We start from the raw sequence: 12,991 nt of genomic DNA on the forward strand, positions 1-12,991 counted from the left end.
TTCTTTGGGTTCTGCAGTGTTTTTCTCTCTTACCCACAAAACTATGGCTTCTGGTTCCCTTGGCAGATGATTCTTCCAAGTTTGTAAAATGAATCATCTTTTGACTACCCATTCTTTAGCTACTAGAGGTAATGTTACCCAAAGTTTGTCAAACCCCCCTCCTATATGAAGTTTTTGTTTATCACTTCTCTCCTTCCCATCTTGCCTCCCCTTGAAGAGGCTCAATATATTCCCTTTAGATAGTCTGTGTTTACACCTGGATTTTTACAGGTGGAGTACACTTCTTAATTTTGGCTTCTTGATGAGATGTGATACACAATGTCACTCTAGATTCCTTTTATAATAAAAGCTCCAATATAAGCTGGGCTTTGTGGCACTGGCATTTAGGAGACCGAGTCTGGATAGTCAAAATGTTTATATGGTTTAGGCTGTATACAAAGACTGGAATAAAGAAGAAAACCAACATAAAACAAATCCCAGTTGGCAGACAATGATTGATGGGTGATCCCTGCCTACGTTAGAGTGAGGTCTTCATCACTAGATATGACCATCCATCATATCCTCTCTTGACCTTTTACCAAAATGTCCTTCTGTCATTTGAGATCATTTATAGTAGTAGGTCATTATGCAAAAATGTAGTTTTATGCTAAGCATTTGGAGTAAAAGTTAGTGATCACTATCATTATAATAAAATATTTAATGCTCATGATTAGAGTGACACTTTGAGTTGTTTGGAGGACTTATTGTTTAGTAGGTCAAAAATCAAAGTTAATTTCCCTGATGTGACTAGTTTTTAACATCTTACTTGAAGAAATACTATTGAATGAGCTGCCTGAATGAACAGAAAATTGGGAACCCAAACACTTCTAGATTGAGTAACATGTTACTGACACCAGAAATGAGTTCATCCCCATACAAAGTTTTCTCTGAAGTTATGTTCCTCACCCAGAGGTAATTTTTCAATAAAATCAACTTTCATTATTTCAAGCATAATGGCAGTCCTTGAGGAAATAAATCAGGTAATCCAACACTAAAATTCTGCACGAAGCAAACTTTACTTTGTAGGTTTATTTTCTAAAATATAGTCTTGCTTGTTAGTATCCTTTGTACACTTTAGTGTTAAGTACAGACATTTTACCCCATCATTGATTTATGACCAAAGCTTTGAATGGCTTACATTATTTATGGAAAATTAAAGAAATCTTCTTTAGTTGTATAATTCTATAGTGTTATTTCTTAAACCCATGCAACTAAATACATCTATGACCTGATTTGTCAAGTCAGGATTAATAGCAACTCCAATTGCACTAGTTACTTGGTGTCATATAACTTCTGTGACTATAAGCCAAAGAAAAACATTACCAAATGTCTCTTCGCACTGTGATAGTAAGCTAAGACAGGAACAAAATAGGGAAGAACAAATATCCTTCTCAACTCTCAGAAAGAGGGCATGAGTGTTTCTGTGTTGGACTTGGCTGTTTTATGTTTTATGTCCTGTTCATTTCTGAACATAAATATGGCCTTTCAAAAATAGTATATATCATGTATCCTCTATATCTTCATGATTTCGCTTTTGTTTTCTTATCCTGTGTGATAAAAATTTGCCTTGGCTTTCTTGGAAATGCCTAATGATATCAAACAAAACTGAAATTGCCCATGTGGAACCTCCATCCTCCACAGTGAGAAAGTGGGGACAGAGCAAAAGAATCACTTAAAAATGCTTACAGAAGTAATGAAAAGTACTTACTTGTACGGCACTTGAAGTTTTGTGGAAGGAGAGTATAACAGCTTAAATTAAGGATATCTCCCATAGACACATACTTGAATTCTGAGTCCCTAGTAGGTGGTGCTGTTTGGGGAGCTTTTGAAACTTTTAGGACAGGAGCCTTGTTGGAGGAAGCATGTCACTGTTGACAGGCTTTAAGAGTACATGCCTTGCTCCACTGTTGTTTTCTGCCTCTGCTTCTTACTCCTGTTAGCATGCAATTCCTATGGATACATCTTTCTCTGGAACCTTAACACAAGAAATTCTGAAGTTTCTTTAGGTTGTGATTTTTTTTATTTATTTTTTGGTTTTTCGAGACAGGGTTTCTCTGTGGTTTTGGAGCCTGGCCTGGAACTAGCTCTTGTAGATCAGGCTGATCTCGAACTCACAGAGATCTGCCTGCCTCTGCCTCCCAAGTGCTGGGATTAAAGGCGTGCATCACCACCGCCCAGCAAGGTTGTGATATTTTCAAAACAACTAGTTATCTAGCACCATTTATGTTGGAGGTACTATTTTAACAATGCTCTTGCTCAAGCTTAATGCCCTCAGAAAATTCACTTTTCAGGTATTCTTTCAGACAGCAGGAGAGCATCACTCTTATTTTGAACTAATAACCACATTATTACTCTGATCACACATTTCAATGTCCATTGTTCTGATTTGCCATCTTGGACAGTTTTCAAATGTTGAAGCCACATCCTAAATCTATCACCTATTGTCAAAGACCAGGAGAAAATTATCAGACACGGTTTGATTGTACTTTCCATGGGGCTCCATCAGCAGGATCTGTACCAGAACAATATCACTGCAGGGAGGGCACAGATACTCTCTGCTCTGTCGCCGCAAAGCAGCTCTTATTTGGGGGTTAATTGAAAACAAATACCATGCTATATTTAAAACACTATATGAACAGATCATTCTACAGTGCTTAGAAGTGATAGTTCTGTTCCCTTTTAAAATGTCTACAAACTTGTTCTAATCACATTAAATCCCTTCTTGAAAATAGGTAAGTTTAAACTATATATGATTATATTGTGTGTGTGAAGTACATATGCATATACCTAAAGCAAGTACATTATGAGCATCATTGTTTAAGTACCACATGTTAATCAACTGCATGACTGGAACTCTACAACACTGTGTAAATTCAATTTTAACCTAATTTAAGTTGGAAGTAACAAACATCTCAAGGTAGTAGAGAAGAGATGCATAATGCATGTTTCTACATGCACTATCCACAGGTTTCCAGGAACTCATGATGTAGTGCATGATCATGCAAAAACAGAAATGGTATGAATGAATTCCATGACTGCTATAAATTTCATAGTACTTTCCTGTATTGTCACATGCATTATGAACCTGCTCAAAGATAAGCAAAGAAACCCACTAAAATTTTCTGAAATATTCTTCAAAGTATGCAGAATCTACTTGTAAGAACATGGTACAGAGAAGAAGCAAAAATACTTAAAATTTTGGTCAGGATGAGAACTGAGAGAAAGGTTTCAAAGGGCTGGGGAGAAGACTTATTTTCTGCATAAATGTGAGGACTGGAGTTTGAATCCCCTTCACCAGCATGGCACCCAGGTAGGCATGGCAGCTTGCTTATAATTCCAGGGCTTAGGAGGTGGGGACAGATGGTTCCATGCCAAGCTGGTTTGTTAGAAAAGTCAAATCAGCAAGCTTTGAGATCAAGTGAGAAATGCTGGCACAAATTTAAAAAGTGATTGAAGAAGATACATAATGTCAATTTCTGGCTTCCACATGCCCCTGCACACATTTGCACATACACCTACACACATATTCTCACTCATACACATGTGGACTTACATCACATAAGAATGCATAACACATAAACACACAACACACAGAGACACACACACACACACAAAATCCCTGAAATTTTCTTTTAGTCATGGTTGTCTCTTCCTTTCTCATCCTCAGCAAAATTCTCTTATTAGTCACCATCTATATAAACATATGTGTAAACATTGAATTGTAATGACATGCAGTATGCCACAGTTATAAATTCTTCAAACAAAATGCTTTCCTGTGAAAGAATTATTTACTTTTTTACTCCAAATATTGGGTTTGTAAATAACTGATATTAGTTTAGGTCAGAATTTTAAGAAAGCAAAAACTATTTGTTTCCTATTTTAGTTTCCAGCTAAAATGAGTCATGTCTTTAGTTCTTAGTCCTACAAAGAGTAAGCGATTGCATAAGAAGTTACTACTTCAGTATTTTGACTTTATGCACACTTTGTGGTTGGTGGATGATGAATTTACTGTTTGGAGCCTTATGCATAGCTATCATAGATATATTCATCATTTCCATAGGAATAAATAGCCCCACTATGCTTATGGATATTTTTCTGATGAAAATATAATCCAAAGAAAAATTATGTCTATGAAAAAAATGTTTTCTAAACCTGAAATATTACTGTTATATGTCATGACTTATACCATATTTGAGTAATATGGAAAGAAATGTATGGAGAGATATCAAAAGATTAAATGTTAGAAAACATTCAAGACTACATGAAGCTGCAAGGGATCATCTGGATACTTGGGAAACTCCTACATAAGCTGACATTTACCCAAAAGTCTGCAGAGGATTAGTCAGATAAAATCAGACTTGATGTCTATTTCTTTGGAAGCCATTTAAAAGGGGTACCTTATAACCCCTCCTTAACTCTAACCTATAACTCTGTACAATAAATTAATCTTCAGATCTTAGTTCTCCACAGTTCACTGTTCTTCACTTAAACATCGAAAGTAGGGTGCACATTTTGGGGTTCCAGTACCATGGCACTTGCAACTACTCCTCTTATTTTTTCTTTCCTCTAACTTGCAGTGTTTTCTTCTTCAGCTGTAGAAAATGGCTTCTCTCATAAGCAGCCTCTGAGTACCAGACGTTGCTTGCAGCACAGCACCTGCTTTCTTCCTTTAGTGCTTTTTGAAAGCCTTATTTGGCTCTCTTGAATGCCTTGTACTCCCACAGTTTATCAGGGGAGTCCTGCTGTGACACAGAGAGCTGCTTCCAAGCACTTTCTCAGTCCTTCATCTGTATCCCCACAGGATGCTGCATGAACTTCAATCACAAACCCAACGTGTTTACATTTCAATGGAATGATTTGTGAATTTTCCTACCAGAGGGTGAGGATTGTCTGGGCCATGATCTCTTCTGACTTATCCCTCTAGAAATTGAGTTAGGCATACGATAGCTACATAATTAACATTTGTTAAAAGAACAAAGTTATGTGGCTTGCCTGAGTTTTTAACCGATCAGCTATATGACTCTGGATTTTTGACAGTTTTCTCAAAGGTTACTGAACAGGATCTGGACCTGTCAGAATGGCTAGAATCAAAAACATCAATGACAGCCTTTTCTGGAGAGGATGTGGAGTAAGAGGAACACTCATCCATTGATGGTGGAAATGCAAACTGTGAAACCACTTTGGAAATCAGTGTGGCGGTTTCTCAGGAAATTCGGTATCAACGTACCCCTAGACCCAGCAAATACCACTCTTGGGAATATACCCAAGAGATGCTCTATCACACCAGAAAAGCATTTGTTCAACTATGTTCATAGCAGCATTATTTGTCATAGCCAGAATCTGGAAACAACCTAGATGTCCCTCAACGGAAGAATGGATAAAGAAAGTGTGGAATATGTCCACATTAGAGTACTACTCAGTGGTAAAAAACAATGACATCTTGAATTTTGCATGCAAATGGATGGAAATAGAAAACACTATACTGAGTTAGGTAACCCAGACCCAAAAAGATGAATATGGTATGTACTCACTCATAAGTGGATTCTAGACCTAAATAAAGGGTATTGAGCCTATAATATGAGATCCTAGAGAAGCTAAATAAGAAGGTGATCCCAAAGAAAAACATAAAATTAACCTCCAGATATTGGAAGGAGACAAGTTTGCCAGGCAAAAATTAGAAACGTTGGGGTGAGGATGGGGTGGGGGTAAGGGGAAATGGGGAGAAAAAAGTGAGAAGGGGAGGATGGGGAGAGCTTGGGAGAATGGGATGGTTGGGATGGAGGCAGGGTGGATATGGGAGTAGGGAAGTATATATCTTAACTTAGGGAACCATTTTAGGGTCGGCGAGAGACTTGACTCTAGAGGTGTTCCCAGGTGTCCATGGAGATGTCCCCAGCTAGATCCTTGGGCAGCTGAGGAGAAGGAGCCTGAAATGGCCCTATCCTATAGTCATACTGATGATTATCTTGCATATAACCATAGAAACTTCATCTGGCGATGGATGAAGCTAGAGACAGAGACCCACATTGGAACACTGGACAGAGCTCCTAAGGTCCAAATGAGGAGCAGAAGGAGAGAGAATATGAGTAAGGAAGTTAGGACTGTGAGAGGGTGGGGCTGATCTAACAGGAGCTCATCAAGGCCAGCTGGGTGATAGAGCAGGTGATCAAACCGGATGACAAGGAGGGCTGATGAGAAGCCAAGGACAATGGCACTGGGTTTTGATCCTACTGCATGTACTGACTTTGTGGGAGGCTAGTCTGTTTGGATGCTCACCTTCCTAGTCCAGGACAGAGGGGGGAGGACCTTGGACTTCCCACAGGGCAGGGAACCCTGACTGCTCTTTGGACTGGAGAGAGAGGGGAAGGGGGATGGGGGGAGCGGGAGGGAAATGGGAGGAGGGGAGGAGTTGGGAAATTTTAATTAAATAATAAAAATAAAAAAAGACTTCAAGGCCACTCTTGTTAAAAGCACCAACTCTTTATTTTGTGCTTCAGATGCCCAGTAGTGACTAACACAGGATGAAACAGCTTAACATCTAAAATATCCTATCCTGTACTGTCCTGTCCTATCCTATCCTATCCTATCCTATCCTATCCTATCCTATCATGTCTCCTTTGCTATCTTAACCTTTTTGGGGTCAGATACTGTCTGCCCAACTCTACACATAAGCATATTTACATTATTTTTTCAAAATATCTCTAATCTCTTCCCTTTCCTTTCAAGGTTAAAGATGTCAAGATAATAGTAACTAAGATACTTTTAAGATTTGCAATGGTAAAATGATAAGCAGATTGATAACCATCAAGTTTTACCAGATTATCAGGGGTTTTCAACAATCATTTCTCTGGCTCTCAGTTATCTCCTCTGAGATTTTACAATTTTACTCAAATATTGGAGGGAGGGGTTCCTGGAAACTTGATCAACTTTTTCTAACTGTGAGGAAAAGTTCTGAAATCCTTTTCATCCAATTGTAGCTATCCATACAGCATAAAGACCATTTATTTTATATATCTGTTTAGAGAAATAATTTTTGCTATCTTCTCATTAATTGACTTTAACCAGAGCTGATTGGAGATTGACTAGAGATTTATAAAGACCAATGCTGTGGGGTTTCACTGTTAAGGTATGAGTGGACAGGGTACACAGCCTGCCTCCCTGGTGTGGCACGTTGGAGATTGCAGGTAATTGCCTATGCCATTCAGAGGGAATGATGCCTACGTGTTCCTTATTCTCAATGGGGGATGTGCCAGGGGATGTTTGTAATTCAGGAAATTATTTAGAATGTGACTGGAAAAGAAATACAGAAGATATTTTATGGTTTTATGATTAGAGTTTTCTGTACTTTCCACAGGACCTTTGAAGATAGTGTGCTTACTTCAGGTATTCCCACTAGAGACTAGATAAGATTTATTAGAGCACTGGGTTTTTCAAACTACCTATAGAGACAAGGATTTTGAAATACAGACTTAATTTTCCCATTCAATATCCCATGATATATTATCCCAAGTAAGTATGTTCTTTGGCCAAACACATTTTGGAAACTCTTTGTAAAACAAATCTCAAGAGAACTGTCTACAGGACTTCTCTGATCATACATTATGTGAATACGCACAGTAATGCCCATCTATGTGCTAAACCTCCATAGTGCTGTAATCTTTTTGTTCTAAAGAAGACAAACCCACAAGATTAATGTTTGTCAGAACCCAGTTGATAACCCATTGTCTGATCACTATGAATGAGACTGATGAATTCACTCCCAATCTTCATATCTGTGATATGCATATATGCAAGAGCATTCAAAGTGAATCTCTGAAAACTTACATAAGGAATCATTTGAGAGTATCAGCCCAACATACTTAGAGCCACACTTATCTCCAACAGAATAAACCTCTTTAAACATATAATTATATGGGTTCTTGTCCTTCAATTCTCAAATATAGAATGTATAAATGATAAATAGGAAATATACTCATGTGTGTGCACATAAACCAAATAGACCTCTTTAAAAGTATAATTATATGCATTCTTGTTTTCCAATTCTCAAATGTAAACTTTAGAAATGATGGATGAGGATGTGAGTCTGTGTGTGTATGTCTGTTTAATAAGAATTGATACACACACACACACACACACATATATATATATATATATATATATATATATATATGTTTTTAGCATGCACATGGTGCTTCAAACTGGATTAAAATGATCTAGAATGAGTATACTTATAAAACAAGGTTTTAAGCTTTTGTTTTTATTAAAATATGAAGTACCATATGAATAACCTTGCTGAGATTTGGAGCAAGGAAGGACAAGTTCAGTTTTATATGTTAAGCTAATGTCATCCCTAGGACTTGAACCCAAAGGTCAGTGTCTAAATGATTAAAGTACTAATTGATGGTTCATGTTCATCACAAGATAAGAGCCCTTCAGTGTTGTTTGTCTCTACCATGCTAATTTCTCTCACTTCAGTTTTCAAATCTGCCCTTCACTGTAGACATTTCACCAGGCAGTGGAACTCTTTGTGCCCCCTGCCACACCTCAGGCCAGTATCTTAAACCAGTAGTATTTACACTCTTGATGCAAATGTTTCTACTTCGCCCTTTCCACCCCTGACTCCAACAATACTAGATCTCCTGAAAGCTTTTTCCTTGATTTATCACTTCCTGCACATCAGAGACGTCCATCACATACACACTCTCTCTTCTATTTTGTTCTTTACAATAGGATTTTTATCACTGCTACTGGAGGCTCTGCTCCTCAAGGGTAAGCATGGTGTCAGATTTTCTTTTAGATCCCTGCATCTGTCACATTTCTTGGAACTCTGTAGGTCTGTAGGTCTTAAAGAAAAATATCCATTGTAGAAATTAATGAGTAATATGCAAACAATGATTAGGAAAGTCTTCCTGGACATTTGCCATTTTCAATAATGAAACCACCATATCTAGAAGACATATCAGTTCCCAAATAAAACTGTAATTTTATCATCCCAGTTGATTCTGACTATGATATGTGAATGACAGCAACCATGTTCTGCAATGTTGCTAAAGTGTAAATGCAGGAGAGAATTTTATGTTTTCCTCTCTCTTTTTATCCCTCAACAAATGTCAACCTCAGTTAGATTCAAGTCTAATTATTAGTGCATGGAGTTTAGCCAAAAGCAATTCACATTTCCAGAAATATACTATCACATATGTCTTAATAACAGAAAAGTAGATTTTCTTTTTTTCAAAAATGTATGTGATAGGTCACACATATGGTAGGAGAAATCTGTACATCTCTCAGTCGTTGTTACGATGACAACCGTGGGGATGATTGCTATAGCACTTTAATATACAAGTGAAAGGCTCTTCCCTAGCACATTACAGAGCTCTGATTTTACTGCACCTATCAAGTTTTGTTGCCACTGTACTTCCATTATACAGAGAAATCACCCAGGCATCTCTTGCCATGATTGTTGATCTTAGGAACGGTCAATGGAGTTTTACCCTAGAAGTAATATTTAATGGTCAAGTTAAGGTCTTTAGTATATATGGCGATTTTATGTGCTTACATTCCTTAAACATGTATATATGTATCCTCTTTTATATAGAATATCTACTAATGTTTACCATAGTGATGAAAGGAGCTTACACCCCGGAAAGTGTTGAAACTAAATTGAATGAGTGGCTGAGAAATGTAAAGAGGAAATTGAGCAAAGTTAGTGGACCTAGTCAATAATTTATTACCACCCCAGCAATTGTTCATGTAGCCTTAACTAGATCTAAAGATAACATAATTTCAGAAAACTCATGTGATCTTTGAAATGTGAAAGACTAACAGTATTTGTAAGTGAATATTCATTGCTTATTAGGTGTTATTGGCCTATCATGGATCACCTACTCGTTGGATGGTCAAAGAGAGTGAGTGGCTTTGTTTGTAATAAGAACTAGTTGACATATCAGTTCCAGGAAATCCTGAGCACCCAGTAATGGCTCAGTAAATGTCTACTCCATGTTTTAACATCTGCTCTTCACATTCTCTATCTCCTTTAAACAGTTTAAAGAGTCAAATATTAGGTAGACTCTGCATTGTGAATTAATGAAAATCCACAAAAATGTATAATTTCAAGAAGGGTCAAATTGGGCTGGAGAGATGGCTCAGAGTTTAAAAGTACGAGCTATTCTTCCAGAGGTCCTGAGTCAATTCCTAGCAACCACATGGTGGCTTACCACCATCTATAGTGAGACCTGGAGCCCTCTTCTGGCATTCAGGGGTATATACATGCAAGCCGAACACAGCATATCTAATAAATGAAATAAATCTCAGAAAAAGGGGGGAGGAATACATCTTTAAAAGGAAGGGACAATTTTTGGCAATGACCAGACAGAGAACTGGCCTTACTTTCTGGTTATTAGATTAAAATGTAATGCAGCCAGCCCCTCACAGAGACAATGTGCTGTCCAGTACATGTAATGGTAAAGCTTGGACTAATTTCCTATACGAATAGCTGAACGTGAGGAGCAAGTTGCCACATTAAGGGCGAGATTTATACTCTCCTATTCTTTGCCCTACCCCTTATGACCTGAACCACATATGTGTATGCAACCAAACTGTGTAGTCTGACTGTGGGAAAGAATATCACTAATGGACCACACAGGGATTAAGCCCTAGCCCTGCCCTCATTAGCATCATCCTCTAATCCTCAGAACTGTCCAGATACAGGCTCACGGTGGAAGAGCTGTCAGTGTAAACAGATGGAAAAGAAGCCAGGGTTCAGAAATGAGTCTAACCTCAACCAGACAAGATTAAAACTCAGCAACTAAACTGGCTTCCCCACATCCCAACTGTAGAGGGCCCTGCAAGAGCTATGGACAGAGAAGATTCTGTTGACTAAAAACATTAAAACATGTAAGCATAGTATACAGTACCTTTAGAAAATGTATCAGAGTTTATATTTAATGATATGCTAAATACCACCTGTATGTTCTGGAAAAGCTAGTTCTCTCACACTACAGAAACAACTTTCTTATTCTTGACATAGCTGATCCATTCTCCAAGAACTATAAAAAATCAATGCATTTCCCATTTCTGTATTTTGTACTAACTATAATGTAAGTTTTCTGGCATAAATTAACACATACTCTCTAGACATGTGATATTCCAAGACCTATAATAACTGAGTAAATAGAGCAAGTCCTTCCTTGGCCATGTCGCTGATAAAAATGGTATACATCATAACATTGCAATCAGGTGTGACAAACCCAATAGACAAGACAGCCATTCCTTTTCATTTAAAAATCTCCCTTCTAGAAAAGACAGGATGCCTAATGTATCCAATATTTAAAATAACACTGTGTGGCTTGTTTACGATTTTTGTGTCTTACAAAAATGGCTTAGTAACTGTTCTTTGTTAGCACCCCTCATTCAGTTAAATGTATTTTTATGAGCTTTTTATTAACAGAGTAACTGAAGCCTTGTTGGCAAAGTACAAACCTCCCACGTGGCTGAAGATCACTTGGCACATGTTCAGACATTTATGTCTCTGTCATAAGTTCAGGGTTTGCAATTAAATATGTAATCTTTTCAGCATAAGAAAAAACTCAAAGGCTTGAAGTAGTATGCATTGAATATGATTATAATAGTATTTGGCAGCTATTCATGATGGCACATATTAATTTATGTAAACTGTATAAACTTGGGGCATTTCCTCATCAGGGTCGCATGGAAAACTAGAAGCTGGTCGTTGTTCATTGGAGGGTATTTGTCCCCTGTGTTCTATTTTGTCTTTAAATTGTCATGAATAGAGATAAATGAAAACTACACATCTTTTATGACCTCAATTTCCCCGATGCACAGAGTTCATTAAAATTAACAACTTAAACTACTAAAAATAACTTACTTCACAGGATTATTCTTAGGTTTTGCCTTTTCAACAGCCTGCAAATAGAGAGAAAAATGCAATTAGACAATATTAACAGGCATAATCTTTGCAACTAGTAACCAAAACATCAAGCAATAGAAAGTTAGCAAATGCTTTGTAGAAACTTTAGGAAAGAACTGAAACCAGCTCCCATGGATAAGCAGTGATATAAATACCAATTTTCTTCCCCAGAGAAGGTGTTTACTTGTCCAAGCACAGGCAAGCATTCTTAGAGCACCTGGCAAAGTTCAGCAGGAGTCATGAAAGTGGCTCTTGGGTGAGCAAGCCGATCATCCCTTCCCTACCATTAAATCTAACTTTACACAATGTGGGCCTGATTGGATTGAAATGACAACATTGAGAGAAGGCTGCAAAACATGCTGGCTCCATGGCAGGGGTCATTAATATTAACATTCTTCTCAACACCTAACCACACCTACACCATGAGGAAAAGGACAAAAAGTTACCCCAAATTCCTTTGAGTAACAGACATTACAAAAGCACAAGGAATGCCCACATTCTGAGATTAATTTCCTCCCCTGGAACCTTTAGGAAAATACACACCAAATCTCAAAATGAGGACATTTCTGGGCCACGTGGCCTGAGTCACCTTAGACATGGAGACTGGTTCCAGTTTATTGCTGAACCCATTGATCTGTGTACAGTCCATTTATCATTCATGAAAAGAGCTAGTGATCTTCACAGTGTATTAGAAGAAACAACTCTGATCATCTGTCAACAGCCCTCTTATTTCCGTTTTCCTCTCCACAGGGATTTCATCTTCTTTGATTGTTCTGGAATTAAAATGTTGCTAAGCAACACAGCTGGGGGCACTGATGGCAGAATGGCTAGAGTCTATCAAACTGTTTAAGCACCTGGAGGGCTTGAATGATGATTTTTTTCATATATCTGTAGCATAATTATGTAATCAGAAACAAACTTGCACTCTGCTAGATTGTCTCAGGCTATCAGAATAGTATTTAATATGGAGAGCAATGAAACAGCAGTCTGACCACCTTCAGGCTTGTTCAGACACTTTAAAACAAT

General features: G+C 37.7%; 1 protein-coding gene across 1 annotated transcript in view; it reads right to left on the minus strand.

The window, feature by feature from the left end:
* LOC121440444 (AF4/FMR2 family member 2-like) overlaps nucleotides 1–12,991 on the minus strand; it is a 532,707-nt gene that overhangs the window by 82,202 nt on the left and 437,514 nt on the right. Inside the window, exon 8 of the mRNA XM_041641195.1 lies at nucleotides 11,924–11,961. Within this exon, the coding sequence (XP_041497129.1) occupies nucleotides 11,924–11,961 (38 nt within the window). The remainder of the gene's footprint in view (nucleotides 1–11,923; nucleotides 11,962–12,991) is intronic.

Source organism: Microtus oregoni, unplaced genomic scaffold (assembly GCF_018167655.1).
Source record: "Microtus oregoni isolate MIOR12 unplaced genomic scaffold, Mior012 000067F_ref0000223, whole genome shotgun sequence".
NCBI lineage: Eukaryota > Metazoa > Chordata > Mammalia > Rodentia > Cricetidae > Microtus > Microtus oregoni.